General features: G+C 40.2%; 1 protein-coding gene across 26 annotated transcripts in view; it reads left to right on the top strand.

The window, feature by feature from the left end:
- Positions 1–23,961, top strand: part of clasp1a (cytoplasmic linker associated protein 1a) — an 88,838-nt gene that overhangs the window by 52,361 nt on the left and 12,516 nt on the right. For 12 of the 26 annotated variants that reach the window (XR_013304677.1, XM_077617641.1, XM_077617653.1 and 9 more), the window contains 13 exons: positions 1,102–1,161; positions 2,329–2,432; positions 5,701–5,724; positions 8,311–8,555; positions 11,641–11,704; positions 11,962–12,125; positions 12,221–12,299; positions 12,386–12,529; positions 16,009–16,158; positions 17,133–17,239; positions 19,095–19,220; positions 21,054–21,201; positions 21,611–21,857. Coding sequence is in view for 25 of the 26 variants with exons in the window: in XM_077617641.1 (XP_077473767.1) it covers positions 1,102–1,161; positions 2,329–2,432; positions 5,701–5,724; positions 8,311–8,555; positions 11,641–11,704; positions 11,962–12,125; positions 12,221–12,299; positions 12,386–12,529; positions 16,009–16,158; positions 17,133–17,239; positions 19,095–19,220; positions 21,054–21,201; positions 21,611–21,857 (1,662 nt within the window). In the remaining variant the exon portion in view is untranslated. The remainder of the gene's footprint in view (positions 1–1,101; positions 1,162–2,328; positions 2,433–5,700; positions 5,725–8,310; positions 8,556–11,640; positions 11,705–11,961; positions 12,126–12,220; positions 12,300–12,385; positions 12,530–16,008; positions 16,159–17,132; positions 17,240–19,094; positions 19,221–21,053; positions 21,202–21,610; positions 21,858–23,961) is intronic. The other 14 variants (XM_077617659.1, XM_077617654.1, XM_077617649.1 and 11 more) reach the window with 6 other exon arrangements.

Here is a 23,961-nt window from a genome sequence, read left to right as displayed (position 1 = left end):
TTCTAACACTAGTAAAAATACAGTCATACCTTGAGATACAAGCTTAATGCGTTCCGGGACTGAGCTCGTGTGTTGATTTACTCGTATCTCAAATGAACGTTTCCCATAGAAATGAACTAAAGACAAATTAGTTCGTTCCCACCCCCTGAAAAGAACACCAAAAACAGGATATTACAATGGAAAAACATATTTTTATTGGTTGTAATTCACCATCTACTAATGGAGTCAAAATAATTATGTTTTATAATGATGTTTAATAATAAAATAAGGCATTATACAATACAACGGGGAGTTCACTGTTGGGAGAGAGAGAAAGTGAGAGAGAGCGAGAGACTTGACGGCTGCGCTCGTAACGTAACATAAACTTTAAATTTGACTTATATGAACTTAGATTCCTATATACACACACTTAAAATGTTTTAATCTTATGTTACACTCAATTTAAATCTTCTTGTGCAATAACCAAGGCAAAGAGGTTAATGTATTCCACCGCGGCTTTCGAGGGGAACTTCCTGCTTCCCCATGCGTATTGGCAAGCCAGCTCAGTCACGCGTACACTACTCATGTTTTTCGATTATTTCGTGCTTAATATCGATTGTCATCATACCCCTTTTCTTCGCAATAACCTTCAAGCACCGGCTTGCTTTGGATCCATTGTTTCCCTTAATTCTGCACCGACGAACGCAAAAAAGATACACGGAAGAAATGCAATGCTCCGCCCAGTGCTCATAGAGATCTTTCCACGAGGGAGATGCGGCGAGAAAGACAGTGCGCTGAAATCCTAAAGCAGCCTCTAGCGGCTTAGCCACCTGGCTGTCTCGAATGCTCAAATCTCAAAATTTGTCTCGTATCTCAAGGTAAATATTTGTTCGGAATTTTACTCGTATCTCAAATTCCTCGTAGGTCGGGTCACTCGTATGTCAAGGTATTACTGTATATACATGTCTATATATATATGCGTTACTAAATCTAAAGAGATTCTCCACCCACTAAAATATAACGGCACATTTGATTTAATTTTTTGTTTTTTTAAATAAGTTACATTTAAATACGTGATAATCACCAATTGGGGATATTGCCCACCTTTCCTGTACCCTGCAGCTTCCCGACGCCATTCCCGTTCAACCAGTGCTCTCACAGCTGACCCTCATGGCCAGTCAGGTGACCTGCATGCATATGCCCAACTTTGGGCCAACCTTCCAATCCCTCTTAGTTTCTACCAAAACCCAAACTCATATCCGTCTGTTGTGTGGTATACTTGCATGCTTTGTGCTAGGTGTGGGCGATAAAACGATAGCGACAATTATCGTCAAACAATATTTGTCGACAACAATAATAAAAACTTTGGATAAAATTCAACACATTTAAAGTTACACCACCCCCAAACACCACAAAGAATGGGGGCTCTGGTGCATCCAGAAGAACGTTCAGTTGACGAAGAAGGTAAGGAGCAAACAGGTTCAGGTTCGTGGTTAGCCCTACAGTGGCTAACATAGAGCATGAAAGCAAAAGGACTATAACACAGCCAACATGAGCGATTATGAGATCCAGGACAACACCGACCAGCTAAGTTTCGCTGTCGTTTTTTTTTTTTTTTTAATCCCTCTTAAATTCCTGTGCACAAACAGCAGCCTTATTGAAAATTTCCTTAACCCATTTTAACCCACTGTCCTCATTTGAGGACAGCCTGTAATTATTTTCTTGCTTGATATCCAGGATTTTCCGACTTTTATACAAATGATCTGAAAACGTTGCAAAATCAAAAACTTGTTAACTTTGGTTAAAATGGTTATGTTCATCCAATGAAAAAAATAAGGTAAATTTACTTTGTTTCCTTTTGTGAGGCTGAAAATTGTCTGTTTGCCAATGGTAATGATGTCTTCAATTGATTATTTAATTTATTTCATATTGCGCAACAACTTTTGGTTGGAAGGCAAATTTCTAAAAAATAAAATATTCTGCAGATTTTATTATTCATTACTTTTCATTGTGTAATGGGGTTGTCTTGTCTTTATTGCGCAACAGAACAACTAGAATACTTTTTAAAATAAAAAAAGTATATACTCTTTTCTCATAAAATAAGGTAACATAGTTACTTTCGTAATTGAATGAGTAAACTAATCTATTTACATTTTCACAGAAGTTCAAAGTTTCAAATTTGATAGAAAAAAGAAGTGATAGTTATCGTGATAATTATCGATATCGTCTGGTATATGAGTGTATCGTGAACACATTTTTAATTATCAGGTACGATATGTTAACGTTTGCCAAATGTATTTCATCATCTTCTGTTTTTCCCCCCTCACCCTTTAACTCTACTATCCCTAGAGCGTTATGGTTTGATTCACCAAGCTAGAATCTCAGCATCCGTCAATGCTATGAGAGTTCTTAACACTGGCACGGAAGTGGAGGCAGCTGTTGCTGATGCTCTGGTAAGTTGCATAGAAATTTGAGAGAAAAATTCCTTTTTGCACAATGATTCTAACGCATACAGTAATCCCTTGAATATCGCAATTAATGTAGACCAGACATGGCCGTGATAAACGAAAAACGGCGAAGTAGGATCACCCCCATTATAACTACCACAATTCATGTTTTCGCGCCTATTCAGAAATCCAAGTACACAAGTATAATTATCAAAAAGTGTATATTTATTAAATACAAGCAAAGGGGCCCGACTTCGCCGGTCCCACAATACGTCGCTAAATACAATCATGGCGTAATTTTGAAGCTCAGTGTTTATAACCAACGGCAGTGACGTTTGTCCAAACGTTAGAAAGCATATTAAAGTGAAATATATCAACTGTAGCTCTCTCATGACAGTAGAGACACAAGTTCTTAGACGGCGTTTATTGCTGTTTGTCAAAAGTCACCAAATGCATTCCGTGTTTCATGAGCAGCGCCGCGAGAACTGTAATTTGCAGAATTTACGAATACAAATGCACAAAACATGAAGTTCATAATGTACAAATACAGCGAATCTTTACATAATGTAAACATGTTAACTAAATACCTCGTTGCTCGCTTGTCATAAAAGTGTTGAAAATTCTTATAAAGCTCACGTAGTTCTGTCACCAAACTTTCCTCATGCGCATCCATCTCCTCGCTGCCACATGAAATTGAATGCTTTTTAACATTTCCTTTTAACATGTTTATTACATTAACCTATTTGAACATGTATTTATTTATTATTATATCTCTTACAATTGTTTTTAAGATACTCTATATCAACACTTAAATTAATGATGTTGACATTTTTTCCTGAAAAGAAGGTGCGAGAACATTAAAACCTATATCACGGCTATTTATTTTTATAACATCATTCGTACGTGACAGAAGAATTATCTAAGTACATATTTTCAAATAATGATTAACTAACTGTTGTTTTTGCGGCAGTCGTCGTCACCTTATGATGAGGATCATTGACCGACCAGAAGAACGTTCTGAAAGAGACGGTCTCATTTGGACGTTGAATAAATATAATCAAAAAAATATTCCAACATCATTTTATTCTGGAGCCTAACCCAGCTGTCTTCGGGTGAAAGTCAGACTACAGCCTTAACTGGTCGCCAGTCAGTCGTAGGGCTCACAGAGACAAACGACCATTTGTACTCCGAATCATACCGTCTCCTGTGGGAATCGAGCCGGTGTCTGCCCGCAACGAAGTCAGGCGAGTGAACCTCTACACCACGTGGCGGCCTTATTTTTAAAATTTCATTTCAAAGTTCATAAAAATGTGAAAATCCACACTGAAACTCGTAACCAGAAGCCACTCTTGCTACTAGGACTCAGCACTGAAGAATGAAAAAAATATATATACAGTGGTACCTCGACATATGAGCAATTTGAGATAGGAGTAACATTTTGAGCAAATATTTATCTTGAGATACAAGACAAATTTTGACATATGAACAGACCACGGACGCAAGAGGCTGCTCATAAGAACATCATGGGCACTGTCTCTCTCCCCGCAACTCCTTCGTGTAATGTCTCTGTGGTCGCAACTCCCTCGTGTAATGTCTCTGCGAGCACTGGGCGGAGCGTTGCATTTTTTCAGTGTTTTTTTCCCGTTAGTCAGTGCGAATGGCGTATATACTACTTGTTAGCAAGTGGTCATGCGTTATCCTATTGTGAGGACATTTGTGTACATCATTTTGGGAATATTTTGAAGGGAATACAAAACCAAACAACCCTCGATAGGTTCCTTTTAGCTGCATCTGAAAGTCGGTGGAGGCGGGGCAAATAGAGCCAACCCGGGAGAAGAAAGGTATCAAAATTTAAAACAAAATTACAATTAAGTTTAGTGTAAGGTTAGATTAAACTTATTTTTGAGTGTCTGCATCGTAATCCAAGTTCATTTAAATGTGTTCATGTATTGTCGTTCATTGGAGTTACGAAAAAATCGACATACGAGCTCAGTCCCGGAACGCATTAAGCTTCTATCTCAAGGTACCACTGTATTTATATTTTCTTAATTGGGGTGAGCCTACTTCACAGATTTTCACTTTTCACTGGGGGGTCTGACCCCCCATTAACTTGGATAATCGAGATCTTACTGTACTGTACTCGCCTGACTAAACGTATCAGATAACAAATCGACTTAAAAAACACAGTTGTCTGTTATAAACGAATCTGTCAAAACATAGCCATCTTGTTTTTTAAACCATGAGGACGGTCGAACTTGTTGATTTAGGCTGGGTTTACCATGAAGCCCGGCAGCAGCATTCCCACACATGATGATGATGATGATACGCACGTTCATTTAATCTTTGAATATAAATGTCCGGGAACGCATCCGCTTCCAAAAAACACGTGTTGCTGCCTGTTCCGGCTGGGGCCAGGTTGTGGGGTAGACCTCGCTCAGCGCCGGCACGCACTGCCGGATTGCCGGCCAATGCGGCCGGCAGGCGTCACCGAACCGCTGGCCGAGAAATTACACTTCCAGTTCGCTCCTCCACGCCGTCCAACCATCCAGGGAGCTCTATTTTCGGATAAGGACCAATGACGTCAGCCCACTGCCCGGACTTAAATGGAATCTAAACTTCCACGTTGCTCAGCCTCGACGTCCCGCCATGCTCACCGGCCAAAGTGCTCTCTTTTCGGACAAGGTCGCTTCCATTCAGCGTAATGTCGCCCAGGGCTCGCATTTCCCCCAAAAATCTCCCTTTGCTGGTCCTCTCTGCCGTCCAATTCGTCGAACAAGTTTTATTTTCAAATAAGCGTCCCGTAAGGTCGCACGGGGCTCGCATTTCTGATAAAAATCCAAACTCACACGGATTCCCGGTCGCTCAGAAAGCTCTATTTTTGGATAAAAATGATGGCCACCGCCCGCTGCCTGTCATCTTTATTCTTGGTGCTGAGTTGATTGACAGTCTCCTGTTTGCCACCATTTTCCTAGTGGCAAGCGGAAGACAAGGGAATGGCTTCCACTCGTGAGTTTCAGCATGGATTTTCACATTTTGTGAACTTTTTTTCCAGAAAAAAATCTGTGACGTAGTGAATCCGTGAAAGTTGAAGCCGCGATACTCGAGGGATTACTATATTTCTGACACACCATTGTTCGATGTACCTAATTATTAACAATAGTAAAATGACGAATGACACCCCCCTCTGCATAGCCAGGACTGCTCTTGTTCTTTGCTGCAATTTAAAGTTTCTCCCTCTCCTCTTTTCTTTATTGCTGTTCTTGAACCATTTCAGCTATTAGGAGACTCCAGGAATAAGGTAGTCGGACAGATTAAGCAATACACTGCATATGCATTTCCATCCAATCATGCACCCATAAAGCACAGAAATATGCCCCATGGCTTCATAATTGTTGGTACCCTTCCATTATTGAAATAAAAACTAACAGTGGGTCTTTGGTTTATGGTAAAACCAAAATGTAGTGGTATTCATAAATTTACATTATCTGACTGAACTTAAAAGCAAAATGTAGTTTTTCGAAAATACATTTGGGAGAAATCTGTAAATAACCAATTGCCTATGAAATTGTCAGTTGTAATCAACAAAATCACTGGCCACGTTAAGGGTAAATTAGAATTGTTAAATATATTCAAAAATTCGAAAGTTGATTGATTGAAAGAATTTATGTTAATTTATTCATGTGGCAATCATACCATTGTAAAACACTTGAGATTGTAGGAGAAAAAAGCTTTTACATAAACTGGCTAATGAAAATTTAATGTTCCATTGTAGTGAATTATTTGATTTACGCTAACCCCCCATTGTTTAATGCAGAGGTCAAAGTGAATGTCCAACCTAGTTGTAGTTTGTCATGTATGTATACATTGTGATTTTATTTCAATGTATTGCAATTGCAAGTCCAACCAGTCTGCAAACAAGCAAATTTGAAATCAGTGACGGTGTGATGTCACTTATTATGCAAATACCTGTCTACTTTGCTTTCATACAAAAGCTCATGCATTTTAGGGAAACTCAGGAGACAAGGCGGTTCACTCCTGCTAATATCACCAGAACCAGACAGGTTTATAAATGGCTTCAATTCAACATTTTCTTAAGATTGCCTTTGTAGACAATACAAAATATGCACATTTGTTGGCTTTCTGGTAGTGGTCTAACAGACTGCAACCAAGTCATACATTTGTTGTGGTTTATTACGATGCTTTTTGTATGTGTATTTGTGGAGTAACTCGCAAATATGCACAAGAGATGAATGGAACCAATCGGGCAAGTGTTCAATGATTGGATGGGAGCGCTTCACATTTTTCTCACATCTCCATGCTTGTGTGAACGCTAAGTTGGGTCTGATGACAAGTAGGCTTTTTGTGTTGTTGATGATGACGACAGGGCCTATGTCCGATTATTATTATTATTAAGTTGATTAAGCCTTCCACTGGCAGTTAAACTTGTGACACCCCACATCAAATGATCACTATGGGAAGTCTTTCTTTTTTTAAGAATCTGGGTTTTTGCATAGGAAGACAAAATGTACACCCTTAAACTGCTAAACGAAGGACATTCTGTGTTAGGAATGAGACCGGAGAACCAAACGCAAACTTCAAAGTTAGCTGAACACTGGACTGGCTGTAGTGTAGGCTTAAATGGGGATATTCAGTGGCTGAGTGTAGTGGGTGGCAGCAGACACAAGCACAAGAACAGAGTTCGTAAGCAGGCGAGTATTCCGAAGAGCAATCATGATGATTCTGGCTATTTTCAACACAAAGTATCTTATAATCCCAATAAAAGAACATAAAATCTCTAAAAGTAATAATTGAAAATAAACTTTGGATCGCTGCAAGGATCATTGTTAGGCCGCAATTTAAATGCAAGGTATATTTTCATTAGCTAAGGTTCTAAACCACCTGAAAATTTTCAATTTCAAGGCTTTTCTTTCTTTAACGGAAGAGTAGGTCACAATTTTTTGAGATATTATTAAATTTGTACTTTTTTCCCCTTGATGGATAGTCTAGTTCATTCAAGTATGGAGGGTTTTTTTGACACTTCACATTATTTCATATTGTCACATTCAAATGCTATTTCCACAGTTAGTTTTTGCCATTTTTATTTTGAGTTAAAATGTCCCTGTCTGTGAATTTCACCCCACTGCATTGTCCTTGTACTTGTCATCAAAATCTGTGCCTGCATACTGAAGTTCACTTTCTGGCTTTTGATGTGAATATGAATTGTTTAGTCAAATCTTGGTACTGGAAAAAATTACTTGCCATTTCTGCCTATAAAATTATATGTGGTAGCCAGCTGTGTTTACGTGCCACTTCATCACAGACATTGCATAAGCATTATAATAATACTACGTACAGTATCTCACAAAAGTGAGTACAACCCTCTCATTTCTGCATTTTTTTTTCTTATATATTGTCATGGGTAAACACTGAATACATGACACTTTGATACAACTTAAAGTAGTCACATGTAAAGCTTGGATAACAACAGAAATGTATTGTAGCTCCAAAATAATTAAAAAACGCAGCAATGAATGTGTGAAATGCTGCCAACAAAATTGAGTCCACCCCAAGTAAAAATCTCAAAATTAGCACAGAATTGGGACCAATTAGGCGTTTCCCCTGTGTAATTTGACTAGTTAGAGTGTGATTGTGACAGCAGATGCATTCAATTTTGCATTGTTACTCTGATACTCGTCACTGGAAATTCAAAATGGCATCTCATGGCAAAGAACTCTCTGACTACTTTACACTGTATCAAAGTGTCATTTATTCACTGTTGTCCCATGAAAAAATTTAATAAAAAAAATTCAGGAATGACAGGGATGTACTCACTTTTGTAAGGTACTGTACATGTAATTACTCTCCCCATTCATTTCTCGTTCAGCGAAAGCCAATCAGACGGAGATACGAATCACCAGGAATGTACTCCGATGATGATGCTAACAGTGACGCGTCCAGTGCCTGCTCAGAACGCTCTTATGGCTCAAGAAATGGTGGCATCCCGCATTATCTTCGCCAGACTGAAGATGTGGCTGAAGTATTGAACCATTGTGCTAGCTCCAATTGGTCAGAGCGGAAGGAGGGCCTTCTTGGATTGCAAAATCTGCTCAAGGGTCAAAGAATACTAAGGTGAGCCTGGAAGAGATTAATTTTATACATACATACATATTATATAGATATATTTATATATATATATATATATATATATATATATACATCACTAATTGATTAATGTGAGATTGCGCTCTTATAATTTCCCCCATATTGTAGAATTCTTATTTTTGTATTTTTTTAAAAATAAATATTATATATATACATCACTAATTGATTAATGTGAGATTGTGCTCTTATAATTTCCCCCCTTATTGCAGAATTAGAAAAGCCAAATTCATCCAAGATGCTTTTACCGACCTTATATCTGGGGAATATTTCCGATCCAGAGAAAAACTAAGTAGAACAACATTTGTAATGTAATTTATAAACAAGTGTATTTTGATACTTCTGTTTACCTCGACAAAATAATCGCAATATTGAATAATAATAATAATAAATAATAATAATCGGACATAGGCCATGTCGTCATTACCACAACACAAAAAGCCTACTTGTCATCACACGCAGAAACTGCGTGTGACGAAATTGATGGTGCTTCTCCATAAGCTACGTTTAATCGGCAAAAGACCTAAATAAGTGTAAGTTACGGACTTGTAATTTGTCATTCCGCTGTTGTGGATACAGGTCGCTTACCTCTCGATTACCGCGCACACTTACCTTGCTGTCTGCCACTTACCTTCCTTCAAGTCAGCCAGCAGGAGGCAGATCACCAACCAACCATCTATTCATATGCCGCAGAAGGGAATGTGTGGTATGTTAGCGCGAGTTTAGATGTCTGATGGATGTGGGGAAAAAACTGTCCTTAAGCCTATTTGTCCGAGCTTTGTGGGACCTATAGCGTCTGCCAGAGGGCAGCAGCTGGAACAGATTGTGACCAGGGTGGTAAGGGTCCCCTATGATGTTCTTGGCTCTGCTGAGGTAACGCGGGCTGGCAATGTCTTCAAGTGAGGGCAGAGAGCAGCCGACAATCCTCTGGGCAGTGTTAATCACTTTCTGCATGGCCTTTTTGTCTGCCGCCGTGCTTCCAGCGTACCACACTGTGATGCCGTACGCCAGGATGCTCTCTACAGTGGTTCTATAGAAGGTTCTCAGAAGATTGGAGCCCAAGTTGTTCTTCCTAAGTACCCTGAGGAAATGGAGTCGTGTCTGAGCCTTCTTCACCACTGCCGTGGTGTTTGTAGACCATGAGAGCGTGTCCGTGACGTGGACCCCCAGGAATTTAAAGGACTGGACCCTGTCTACACATACTCCATTTATGAGGAGTGGGGCCAGATCTGTGCCGTGTTTGCGAAAGTCCAAGATTATTTCTTTAGTTTTCGTGGTGTTCATTGTGAGATTGTTCACCGAGCACCACGAAGACAAATTGTTGACCTCATCTCTGTAAGCCGACTCATCCCCTCCTGAGATGAGTCCGACCACAGTGGTGTCGTCAGCGAATTTGATGATGGCGTTAGACTGGTGGGTGGGTCTACAGTCGTAGGTGTACAGGGAGTACAGAAGAGGACTCAGTACACAGCCTTGAGGGGAGCCAGTGCTTAGTGTAATGGAGGAAGAGAGGTGGGGACCAAGTCTAACAGTCTGTGGTCGGTTGGTTAAGAAGTCCTTTATCCAGCAGCAGATTGAAGAGGATAGTCCAAGGTGGGAGAGTTTGTCAGTCAGAATGTCCGGTTTTATGGTATTGAAGGCTGAGCTGTAGTCAATGAAGAGCATCCTCACGTAGTTCCCAGGGTGTTCCAGATGGCTCAGTGCTGTATGAAGAGCAATGGCAATAGCATCATCAGTGGACCTGTTTGCTCTATAAGCAAACTGGTGAGGGTCAATTGAGGGAGAGATTGTATTTCTGATATGGCGGGCTACCAACTTTTCAAAGCACTTCATGATCACAGGCGTGAGGGCAACAGGCCTATAATCATTCATGCTGCCAATGGTTGGCTTTTTGGGGACAGGGATGATGGTGGCAGATTTCAGACAAGATGGGATGATGGATAGTTGCAGGGAACAATTGAAGATATTTGTGAAGACTCCAGCCAGCTGGTCAGCACAGGCTTTGAGCACCTTCCCAGGTACTCCGTCTGGGCCCGCAGCCTTCCTGGTGTTCACAGACCGCATTACCAGTCTCACTTCCTGTTCCCGGAACGTCAGTGTATTGCTGCAGGGTGGTGGTGGGGGTGTTGAGACTGGGTCTGAGTCAGTCTCAAAGCGGGCAAAGAAACGGTTCAAATTCTCCGCTAGTGAGGCATCTGCATTAACAGACATATTATTGTTATTGTTATTGTAGTTGGTAATATGTCGTATTCCTTGCCACATCTTCTTTGGGTTATTTTCTGTGAAGTGCTCCTCAATTTTTTTGGTATATGCTGCCTTGGCCTTTTTAATGCCTCTTTTCAGCTCAGCTCTGGCAGCGCTATATTTTATCTTGTCCCCTGATCTAAAGGCGGAATTACGGCATTTGATGAGTGCCTGTGTCTCATTGGTCATCCAGGGTTTTTGGTTAGAAAAAACCCGTATTCGTTTATCTATAGTGACGTTGTCGATGCAGTTATTTATGTAAGAAAGTACAGAGTCTGTGTAGTCCTGGAGGTTGTCGTGTACAAAAAGTTTCCAGTCGGTGCGGGAAAAGCAGTCCTGCAGCTGAGAGAGTGCGTTGTCGGGCCAAGTTTTTATTATCTTTATTTGTGGCGTTGTTTGCCTCCGGAGTGGAGTGTAAGCGGGGGTGAGAGATAGGCAGAGATGATCTGATCCAGCTAGGTGAGGGAGGGAAGTGGCTTTATAAGCATGTTTGATGTTAGAATAGACATGGTCAAGAGTTTTGTCTCCTCTAGTATTACAATTTACGTACTGAATAAACTTAGGTAAAACAGTCTTTAAACACGCCTTGTTGAAATCACCAGCGACAATAAAAACGCCGTCGGGGTGGTCAAGCTGTTGTTTGTTTATAGCCGTTAACAGGAGGTTCAGTGCCAATGCAATAGATAGCATTAAAATCTCTTTTAGTAACACTTAATTAAAAATGTAAGATTGATGCTAGTAAATGTAGTAAATGTTAGCTTGTTGGCATTGTGTACTAATTTAATTCCTCTATTGTTTTGTTTTAATGTAGTCGAGTGGAGCTAAAGAGACTTTGTGAAATCTTCACAAGAATGTTTGCTGATCCACACAGCAAGGTGAACTTTATATTTCATGAATACAATAGCAATTTTGCCTATTTTGTCTTTTTTGATATTTGAATTTTGCGATGACAAAATGGTATGCATCTGAAACTAAATGTACTGTCTCTTATTGCATGACCTGCACTGCTGTGGATTTGGTAATAGAGAGTAAGTTTGTTCTAACCAGTCAACACAACACTAAGTGAATTTAACTATTAAAGTAATTTGAATAAATACTGTGTTTTTTTTCTTCATCTTATGTATGGCTTCAGGTGTTCAGCATGTTCCTAGAAACTTTAGTGGATTTCATCACAATACATCGAGAGGACTTGCAGGACTGGCTGTTTGTCCTTCTTACCCAGTTGTTAAAGAAGATGGGGGCAGATTTACTCGGATCAGTTCAAGCCAAAGTCCAAAAGGCCCTGGATATTACAAGGTCTGCATGTCATGCAAGTTCATTCAAATCTGTTTGAATAATCTTCCAATGATGCACAAATTTATGTTCTGTAAATGATATTAATTTCTTTTCAGAGAGTCTTTCCCATTTGACCAACAGTTCAATATTTTAATGAGATTCATTGTTGACCAGACACAGACACCGAACCTCAAGGTACTCTAGAAATACAAACCTGGTTGTTGATTGATGTGGTTCAATGAGCGCTAATACTGAATTTGGTATGGTTTTTTTACCTGTAGGTCAAGGTAGCAATTTTGAAGTACATAGAGTGTTTGTCACGGCAAATGGACCCAACAGACTTTGTCAACTCCAGTGAGACTCGCTTGGCTGTTTCACGCATTATCACATGGACCACAGAACCCAAAAGTTCTGATGTCAGGAAGGTACAGCTCCTCTAAACATGCTATTTATATAAAACAATGTTGGATCTGTGTTTGCTTTTTCCCTATTGTGTCCCTCTGGGACAGCGCGCAGCAAGTTAAGCCCAGTGGGTCGGGGACACAACAGGCTAAAATCAAACACACACATCCTCCCCAAAGCCTAACAAGACATTGACAACCACACGGACACATAAGCACATGTCTTATAAACGCAACATTAAGAATTCAAACAACAACATTAACAACATTAATCAACAACAACATTAATAACATTAATCAACAACAAACATTAACGTTTTATGATTTCTTTGGAATTAAAATTTTCACCCGTTTTATTAGTCACTACAGTGGTACCTCGACATACGAGCACCTCGACATACGAGCATTTCGAGATACGAGAAAAATAAAAAAATAAAAAAAACCCAGGTGGCCAAGACATGAGGCTGTTTATAATTGTCGCGCTTTTTTGCTGCATCTCTTTCGTGTATAACAGACATCTACGAGCACTGGGCGGAGCGTTGCATTTTTTACAGTGTTTTTTTCCGTCACTCAGGACTAATACGAGGAGTATAGTATATTACTTCTCGTTGGCTGCTCATAAGAACATCAGGGGCACTGGTTCTCTCCACGCAACTCCTCGTGTAATATCTCTGGTCGGAATTACCTCTTTGTAATGTCGCTGCGATCACTGGCCGGAGCGTTGCACACAAACACACATCTAATACAGATAAAATTAAGAATTCAAAACAACATTAAATTGAACTCGTAATCCTTTTCATTAACGTTGTATGATTTGTTTAGCATCTAATTTTTCACCCATTTTACTTCTCGCCACTACTTCTTGCCTGTTTGGATTAAGTTCCCCTTCGGCATTGCTTGTTGACGGATGTTTTGAGAAAAGTCGATCTAAAGACAATTGGCTTTGACGACTTTTAGTAATGTTTCTAATAGGTGTCAAAGTGGGCGATCGCACGACTTACGAAGACCTTTTTTTCCACGAAGTCAGAAAGTTTGTAATTTTTTTCTGATGGAATGGTGGCTGCTTCTTCCTCAGCCGCCACCTCGTTGAATTCCTCATGGATTGCTCCCTCCTTACATTCTGAAAAGTAAAATATAATGAAATCTGCAGAAATTTTGACAGGTGTCTTCATTTTTATAAATTTTCCTTCAAACCAAAAGTTGCTGTGCAATATGAAATAAATAATCGACTGAACAGATAATCACCATTGGCAAGCACACGTACACTGTACTTCCCCTACTCCTTATAAAATCATTTGTTCTATTTAAGTTGAGCTTTTAAACTAAGGAATCTTCTTTGAACCCTCAGAGCAGGGGTCCCCAAACTTTTTCCTGTGAGGGCCACATTACTTTTCCCTTGTCTGATGTGGGGTCGGTGTCAGTTTGTAACAGAAAAAGTGTGACGATCGTAGGGGAGCTTAAAAAATTTATTGTTTTCCAGAAAGCCACACATAACCAAATAACCCTTTCCAGGTTCTTTACAGAAAAAAAGTCAGGAAACAAATAATAACACTATTAATGAAATAAATAATAACTAAATAACCCTCTCTGAGTTCATCACAGAAAAAACAGGAAATAAATAACACTATTTATGAAATAAATAATAACTAAATAACTCTCTCTGGGTTCTTCATAGAAAAAAAAGCCATGGAACATTAACTTTCTGTTGTGCCATGCACAATCTTCTCCCTTTGCTCTGAAGTTTATGCACGACACCACAACCGTCATTACAGAATCCCACGTCAACATTTTGCAGCACAGTGCTTGCTGGTGAATTCGGCAGTGGACTAGTAGCGGGGCGGTGAGACCCCTTTTTTCCAACTCCCGGTTCATGCGTCCCATTATTAGACCGCGAGTTTCGGCCACCATGCTAGGAGCCCCGTCAGTCGTGATGCTAGCTAGCTTTGACCAGTCCAGGTCCAACTTCTCCATGGTTTGGCACACTGTCAAAAATATCCTCTCCTGTTGTAGTCCCTTTGAGACTTTGGAGGGCTGCCAGATCCTAGCAAATCTCAAAGTTTGCGCTAACTCCACGAATAAAAATGAGCAGTTGCGCTGTGTCTTGCACGTCCGTGCTTTCATCCAGTGCTAATGAAAAAAAGTCAAATTCTTTCGTCTTCTGCTGCAGCTGGGCATATACATTACTCCCGATTTCTTCAACGCGTCTGGTCATTGTACTCACCGACAGACTTACGGCATTAAATGCATCTTTCTTCTCGGGACACACTTCCTCCACGACAACATCCATACATTTCTTAAAAAACTATCCGTCAGTGAAAGGCTTACCGTTGCTTGCTATCAGTTTAGCAACCCGAAAGCTGGCCCAAACGGATGCCTGGTTCAGCTGAGCTTGGCGTAGAAATGTAGTCTGCTGAGATAATAGTCCAACTTTTAGCTTTGAGAGTTTGTCTGCTCATATTTGGCCTTGCACGCTATCGTACTTGTCTTTGTGACGGGATTCATAGTGCCGGCGAAGATTGTATTCTTTGAATACTGCCACCGTCTCTTGACAGATGAGACAAACAGCCTTTTCTTTGCATTGAAAAAAATAATAATCGTTTGTCCACTGCAGGTTAAATACCCTGCATTCTGAATCAATTTTTCTCTTAACTAACCTTTTCGCCATTATTCCGTTCTCAAACAAGTTCAGGTTGCACAGTTTTTATATGCTTGAATAGCATCGCAATAGCGATGGCCCCAGGGCTCCGCCCTCACCTGCGATCGTCCAGATGTCTCGCTAACACTCTGCTCGCGCATGCAACGGTGGAAGTGCCCCATGCATCAAAGGGAAACACTCTCCCCGCGCATGTCACCAAAGAAGCAATGCGAAGGCCCGCTTCACTGGGATGATTTGTGGACTCAGCAGGGGTGCAATGAACCAAACACAAGATTAAAACGTCCCAGTCTTCAAGGCCAAATAGGAAAAAAATCCGATTGCGTCTCTGGTATTGTTCAGAGGGCCGGTCCAAATGTGCCGGCGGGCCGTATCCGGCCCGCGGGCCGTAGTTTGGTGACCCCTGCCTCAGAGTAATATAACAAGACAATTGGTGGATATTTTTAACTATCAGCCAATAAGAAAAGAGCATCCCTTTGTAGCAGAAAAAAATGAAAGTATAGGGGAAAGTCTGAAATAGGAAAAGAGATCTTATTGGACACTCTAAATTGCCCCTAGGTATGGGTGTGAGAGTACATGGTTGTCCGTCTCCTTGTGCCCTGTGATCGGCTGGCCATCGATACAGGGTGTCCTCTGCCTCTGGCCCAGAGTCAGCTAGGATGGGCTTCACGACCCCAATGAGGATAAAGCAGTTCAGAAAATGAGATGAGCTAATTGCTTAAATTAAATTTCAATTAGGTGAAGAATATCAAGTATGTGGGTATTATCTTTAATTTTTTAAAGTGTTCACAGTACATTTGGATCATTAACCGAATGTGCCCTTTCCCTCTGTGTGTCCCTCTTCCCGTAGGCTGCCCAGGTCGTGCTGATATCATTGTTTGAACTTAACACACCAGAGTTTACAATGCTCCTGGGAGCTCTGCCTAAAACATTCCAGGACGGTGCCACCAAATTATTACACAACCACCTGAAGAACTCAAGTAATGGCAGTGCCAGTGTGGTAAGTACGGTGAACACTAATTATTAAATATGGCATTCTTCCATAACACTATTTTACAGAAAAGTTCAATAAAATACAGTAATACAGTCGTACATCTACTTAGGAAATTAATTGCCTCCAGAACATTTTGTGTAAATTGAATTTTTTCCAAGTCGAGCAGTGCTTTTTACAGCAAGTCCAGGGTTTTCTGGTCCCTGGTATAGCATTTCACATACTGAGTGAAGGTGGGAAGAGTAGAAGCCAAAGAAGCATGGGTAAAATCACCAGAGATAAGGAGAGACTGCGGGTGTGACGTCTGCAGCCTTGATAAAGTAGCATGAAGAAGCTTGCAAGCAGCTGCTGCATCGGCAGAAGGGGGAATATACGCGGTTATCGCGATAACCTGCGAGAACTCCCGCGGGATGTAAAACGGCAAAATTGACAAAATTTTATGCTCTGCCTTTGACCTGGTCGCGTCTTAGAGCCGTGCATTTTGTAGTAAACTTTAGACTTTTATAGTGAGGATAAAGCAGTTCAGAAAATGAATTAATGAACGTTTGCGTGTGTAAATATGTACCGCGTTGCATTTGTAAGTTTTTTCTCGCTTAATAAGGGGAATTGCTATCATTAATAAGGGAAACATTTAGCTGAGGTTGTCAGGTATGTAAGAGAGAATCTTGAAACATGGATAGTGGTTGTTGTGAGACAGCCAATGAGAGCCCAGTAGAGTGTAGCGAGGTTTTAAAGTGAGAACCAATGCATCCGTGACAATATGTTAAAAATAAAAAAACGGATAAGGAAATGCATTTACTTTTTCCGAGATTTCGTAACTTGGATCTTTTCCGTATCTCGAGGCACTCATTTGCATATAAAAAGCTTTCGTAACCTGAAAAGTTTGAACCTAGAGGCATTCGTAAATAGAGGCATGACTGTATATTGTTGAGAAAAAAAAACATTTTTAAAAGTAAATTAATACTTTTGGTCAATGTTTATAGGGTTCTCCAAGCAACAGCATTGGTCGCATGGCAGCTCGCCACACACCCAATCGAACAAGTCCACTCACCTCTCCGACCAACTGCTCACATGGAGGAATGTCTCCAAGGTACAGTCACTAAGTATTGCATAAAAATGGAAGAAACCGCAATGTGTTGGCTAATATAAGTATTGTAAACATGTACATTGGTTTGTGCTCATCCTTTTTCAACTGGGTTTCATTCTTCACCGAGAAGTGATTGGATGGTCAGTAGATATCTACTCTTGTAAACGTCTGGAAATACATATACAATGATTTCAATGTTCGTTCCTCTGTCAATTATGATGAGCAATATAGAGAAAAGTCTTGACATTTGGAGCATAAAATATTTGAATTTATGTTTTCAGACTATCAATAGGTGGGTTTCTTTTACAACTAGTAAGCCGGAAGAATTAAATTTCACAAAGAAAAAATAGTAATGAAACAAGTCAATTTCGCCAAAAACACTTGAATAATACCTAAAAGGTTTTTACGCTTCCGCAAGGTTTTTCCGAGACATTTTGATATTAAAACATATAGCAAGAGCACAATAGAAAGACATGACATACCTTGTCACATTATCACAAGTTGAGAAGAGGAGACCAAAACTCTGCGCGATAAGACTTCACAAGAGTTACAAGACTTTTTCTAAAAACCTTTAATGAAAATGCTGTTATTCTTTGCCATTTTTTGAATATGGCTTTTACTTTGCAAGAAGCTATAATGGAAATGTGTCTATAGGCATATTTCGGAAGCCTCCTCCAGTGCACTGAGAAATGATCTTGTTCCCCCCCCTTTTTTATCACTGTCAAATAATTATTAATGTTGTCTCTTAAAGGGTTTGTTCACTGCACTTAATATGTCCCCCCTTTTTCCAACGGCAACGCGCTCGTAACATAACATAAACAAATTTAAATGAACTTGGATTACGATGCAGACACACTCAAAAATTAATTTAATCTAACCTTACACTAAACTTATTTCTAATTTTGTTTTAAATTTGATACCTTTCTTCTCCCGGCTTGGCTTCATTTGCCCCGCCTCCACCCTGACTGCACGGGAACGCTCTCGTAACATAACATAAACAAATTTAAATGAACTTGGATTACGATGCGGACACACTAAAAAATAAGTTTAATCTAACTTTACACTAAACTTAATTCTAATTTTGTTTTAAATTTTTATACCTTTCTTCTCCCGGCTGGGTTGGCTCTATTTGCCCGCCTCCATCCTGACTTTCACATGCAACTAAAAGGAACCAACCGAGCTTTGTTTGCTTTTGTATTGCCTTCAAAATATTCCCAAAATGATGCACACAAATGTCCTCACAATAGGATAACGCACGACCACTTGCCAACGTGAAGTAGTACATTCGCACTGACTAACGGGAGAAAAAAACAATAAAAAAATGCAACGCTCCGCCCAGTGCTCGCAGAGACATTACACGAGGGAGTTGCGACCACAGAGACATTCGACGAGGGAGTTGCGGGGAGAGAGACAGTGCCCATGATGTTCTTATGAGCAGCCTCTCGTGTCCGCTGTCTGCTCGTATATCAAAATTTGTCTTGTATCTCAAGATACATATTTGATCAAAATTTTACTCGTATCTCAAATTGCTCGTATGTTGGGGCACTCATATGTCGAGGTACCAGTGTACTGGATACCATTGATAACATTCAGTGGCATACAAAAGTTTGGACACCCTGGGCATTTCCAAATGTTTTCCTTGTGTGTACATACAATATTTTAATCTAAAATATAAATGTTATTATACTCAAGATTGGTTTATTTTTGACTTTTCTCTTTCTGTACACTTTTTCTCTTTCTCCTATTAACACCACCACCCTCCTGCCTCGTCTTTCGGTCTCCTCCTGCTGTTTAATTTAATTCAACATACTCACATCTATCTGTACGACTTTCCCTCCCGACCGTGCTGTGGCAACAGTCGGTTATGGGGTTGGGGTGTTGACGGACTGGCAAAGCAAGCCCCTGCCCCTACTCCTCCTCCTCAGCCTAACTCCACCCCTGCTGCCTCTTCTTTCAGGGTCATGCGTAGAGCACACTCACCCAGGTAATCAGGTGGACGGAAGAGAAAAAAAAGTGGTCAAAGTGGATCCAATATCGTTAAGCATGTCTGGCTGTTTGTATATTGCATTTCACCACAGTTGCTACTTTTTCATCTGAAGACTTTTAAAAGATGAGGAAACAAAAAAACATCTCACCACTGCTCTCATTTAAAATTAGATTTAGATTAGATTTTTTTGTCACAACAGTCTCAGACTACTATTTTACAATGACTGTGAATTTTGCATGGACATTATTTACAAGTCTACAAATATATTATTTAGACATTTTTGGTTTTTCAATCATTCATAGGGGTTATCCTGTAGTACATGGAACCTATCCAAGGACATTATGGGCAGGGGTCTTGGTATACCCTTAACTGATTGCCAACTAATTCCCTGGGCAGCAATAGACAAAAAACATTTAATACAGACGCTCCCCTACTTACGAACGAGTTAGGTTCCGAGCGATTGTTCATAAGTTGAATTTGTTCGTAAGTTGCTCAGTGCTATATTTTGTATTATAATTTATGTTTAAGGCCTATATAAGTATATTGAAGGTTTATATAAGTGCATTTGTATGTTTAAGGCTTGTATAAGTAACACGCATTGGTTTGTACTGAAAAAAACATTTAATAGCATTGAGAGAATACATACAGTACTGTATACATACATTAGAGAGAGAAAGAGAGAGAGAGAGAGAGAGAGAGAGAGAGAGAGAGATTTACTAGAAACTGTCCGAAAGAAGCTATCTAATGACGATTGCAGTTTTCTTTTTTTCATCATAAATGATGCGGTAGCACTGTATGGCATCATTCAATTGATTTGCAAACTTTGTGCAAAGTTCAATATTTGGGTCCTGCTGCTAGATCTTTATGTTTATAAATGGTACTGACGGTCGAACGATTCAAGTTGTATTCACGTGCAACGCTCACCACTTTCTCACGCGCATCAAGCTTCGTTATTATTGCCACTAATTTCAAATGAAATGGCTTGCCTCTTCCTTGCACCTCCCTCAATAGAAGCCTTTCGCTTTTCACCAACCATATTGAATAATGGATGCACGAGATATTTAATGATAAAAATGAAAAAGGTTCTTTGCGCACTGGAGATACGTTCACGCACTTCCGCATTGCAACGAACTGGGCAGAGGAAGGTGGATGCTGGGTGAGCTGAGCTCTCACAGCGCCAGGCGTCGGTATTAGCGGCAGAAAGAAGCACTACTCGGAAAAAGGCGCGCAATACAAAATTGAACTTACGAACATTTTTCGACATAAACGCAATTTGCAGACATGTTCGTATGTACCGTTGTTCGTAACTCGAATGTTCGTAAGTAGGGGAGCGTCTGTACTTACAATCACAGTTTGGAGATTCCATTCAACCTACCATGCATGTTTTGTGGATGTGGGAGTAAACCGCCGACACATTCAAATTCCACACAGAAAGGCCAATGACTATTGGTTGTTGGTAATGCCATATCATGTCACCAAAAGACTCAATGTCATAATATAAATCGTATGATATTGATCTAAGTCCAAGAGTTTGAAAAAGACAGTAGAGATTACTACCCTAAACTTCATTATCAAGATGATGGGAAAATGCTATGACGCTATCTCATTGTTCTTGTATAATGACCAAAAAGGCATTCAATTCACTTCAATTTTAGATAAGTTTGTGCCTGTTCATCATATCACACATATATTCCACATATCATCAGGGGACCATTTTTGCATGTGCTTATACTCAATACATTAGAAAGTCTATAAACGTGTATTAACCTGCCCAAATCTTGATTAACTAACATGTCATTTTATTGTATTTTTTGTCTGGTTCTATGCTAGTGTGATGGAGTATGACACCGAGAACATGAATTCGGAGGATATTTACAGCTCACTTCGTGGCGTCACTGAGGCTATCCAGAGCTTTAGCTATCGCAGCCAGGAGGACCTGAATGAGTCAATTAGACGTGAAGGCAAGCGGGATGATGCAGTGAGTCATTATTTTCAACTGGATCTCTTTTGTTTTATTACCGTATTTACTCGCATCTAAGCCGCCCTCGTGTATAAGCCTCACCCATTGTCCCTCAGACAAAACGTTTCTCCCAGACGACTACAATTCTAACCATGTTTCTGTGGATAAATAGTTCCTAATAAAGTGAGTGTGCATTCGGCACAGACAAATGTTTATATATATATATATATATATATATATTATTGTGTTATTTGAGTGTTATTTACCATAAATCTCCGAATGAGTAAAGTTGCGAATGCTGAACTGCAAATAGGCAGGTGTTGACTGTTTAGATAATGTATATATATTATAGACCAATCGCGTTCCATGGAAAGATGTAGCATAAAAATATTAACTCTTTTTCACATTGTGTTTTCTGCTTTTATAGGCTGGAAAAGAAGGAATAGCATCAAACCCTGGTTCTGATGCTCGCCTTGGCTTGGATGTTCCAGAAGGGGGTCGCACTGCTTTGGACAACAAGACTTCACTACTTAATACACCATCACCACGCTCTTTCTCTGGGCCACGGAGTCGAGAGTTTTCTCCTTATGGCCACGGAGAAACAATCTGTACCTACGATAAAAGTGCCCTTAAGGAGGCAGTTTTTGATGATGACGTGGAGCAGTTTCGTGACTGTAAGTTCATATTATTCTTTTTTCATAATATTTAAGAAAAAATAATTCAAGGAGGTTGCAAGGTGTAGATCAAAAGCATCGCTTGTGTCTTATCAAGTGTGCACACCATGTATGAGACACGTTCCATTTCAGCTATCAGGCACTGTATTCAAAGCGTACACTGGGTGCACATAAGAGGAATGACTGACGTTACTGTACAATACAATGAGCAAACGTCCAAACCTCCTGTAATGTGAGTCTTAATCATATTGAAAAGACAAGTGAGGAGTTACAAGACATATTTAGCCGTTTTGGAGCCCATGCACAGCTCTCCGATAATGGACACCAGTTTGTGTCCAAATTTTCTAAATTTCTACAAGCTAATGGGATGCAACACATCAATCATCCGGAAACCAACAACTTGGCAGAGAGTTTTGTGCAGATCCTCAAACATGCTTTGAAAGCATTGCAAGGCCAACCAAACATTAACAAGGCACTCCTCACCAGAGAGAGTTTCTCCTCAAAGACCGGACCGCTGTACATGTAACTAAGGCATCCCCAGTGAGCTTGTTGTTGTTTCCGTGACCGGACATTTCGTCGACGGAGACTTCGTCCCCGGACATTTTGTCGAACGGACGCTTTGTCGCCGGACAGTTCGTCGAACAGACATTTCGTCGCCGGACATTTCGTCGACGGACACTTCGTTGCCAGACAGTTAAAGAAGACAAAGGAAATTCACATATTCTTTATTAAAGAAAATAAAACAGCAAAAACTCGCTCGACAACACAAACACATTAACATTTGGGCGTGTGCAAGTACTAGATGTGCTCGTCTCTAAACACACTACACACGAAACGGTTCCTACGTTAAACGGTTCCTACGTTGAGCGCTCCATTTTTAGAATAAAAGGCAATAAATAAAATTAATTTATTAAATTTTTTATTAAAAAGAAGACAAAGGAAATTCACATATTCTTCGTCGTCTTCCTTTTTTTTTCTTGGTATTCCCATAGGTATCGTGTATACAGACCAGATTTCCGATGCGCGTTGTGAGGAGCGAATGGGCCTGTTCTTAAAATGGCCGACAAGCGACGACGTCTAGCTCCGTTGCCGCACAACGCGCATCGGAACTCTAGTCTGTATACATGATACCTATGGGAATACCAAGCCAAAAAAAGGAAGACGACGAAGAATATGTGAATTTCCTTTGTCTTCTTTTTAATATTTTTTTTAATAAATTAATTTTATTTATTGCCTTTTATATTAAAAATGGAGCGCTCAACGTAGGAACCGTTTCGTGCGTAGTGTGTTTAGAGACGAGCACATCTAGTACTTGCACACGCCCAAATGTTAATGTATTTGTGTTGTCGAGCGAGTTTTTGCTGTTTTATTTTCTATAATAAAGAATATGTGAATTTCCTTTGTCTTCTTTAATAGTGGTTAAGGTTAGGAGAACTGTATGGCAACGAAATGTCCGTCGACGAAATGTCCGGCGACGAAATGTCTGTTCGACGAATTGTCCGGCGACGAAGCGTCCGTTCGACGAAACCTCCGGGGACCAAGTGTCCGTCGACGAAATGTCCGGGTACTGTTGTTTCGAGCACTATGCATCGGCATGGACCTGTTCAAACCACCAACCCCTAAAGAGACATTGTTCAAGTGGACCAATGGAACCCAGTCAATCACAGAGACATGAGAGCTGTCTACTGTCATCATTCACTACTTCGCGGTTTCAACATTCACGGCTTTATTACATCGCATTATTTTATATTATGTATCCAAATAAAAAATCTTCATAAAAATGTCAAAATTCACTCTTTAACCTGCAAGCAGAAGACGGGAGATGAAAAATGGTGGAAGTCAGGGCACCGTCACCCAACTCAGCGATTGTGAAGAAGCAAAATTTCACTGGAAAAGAAGAATGACGCGTTGAATAATATAAAAGGCAGAGGACGACGTCTTTTTCTGTTTCGTTCGGATTGAAATTCGCATCATGCACATCACCTTATGAAGGAAAACGACGTCTTGCCTTTTCCTTTTTTGTTTGGTTTGGATTTCGCTTTGCCCACATCACCACGTGGAGGAAGACGACCCTGAGCCTATTCAAGCTTTGTTTGGATTTTGG

Source organism: Stigmatopora argus, chromosome 13 (genome assembly GCF_051989625.1).
Source record: "Stigmatopora argus isolate UIUO_Sarg chromosome 13, RoL_Sarg_1.0, whole genome shotgun sequence".
NCBI lineage: Eukaryota > Metazoa > Chordata > Actinopteri > Syngnathiformes > Syngnathidae > Stigmatopora > Stigmatopora argus.
The sequence above is the reverse complement of the archived record's forward strand: the minus strand, read 5'-3'. Positions and strand labels throughout refer to the sequence as shown.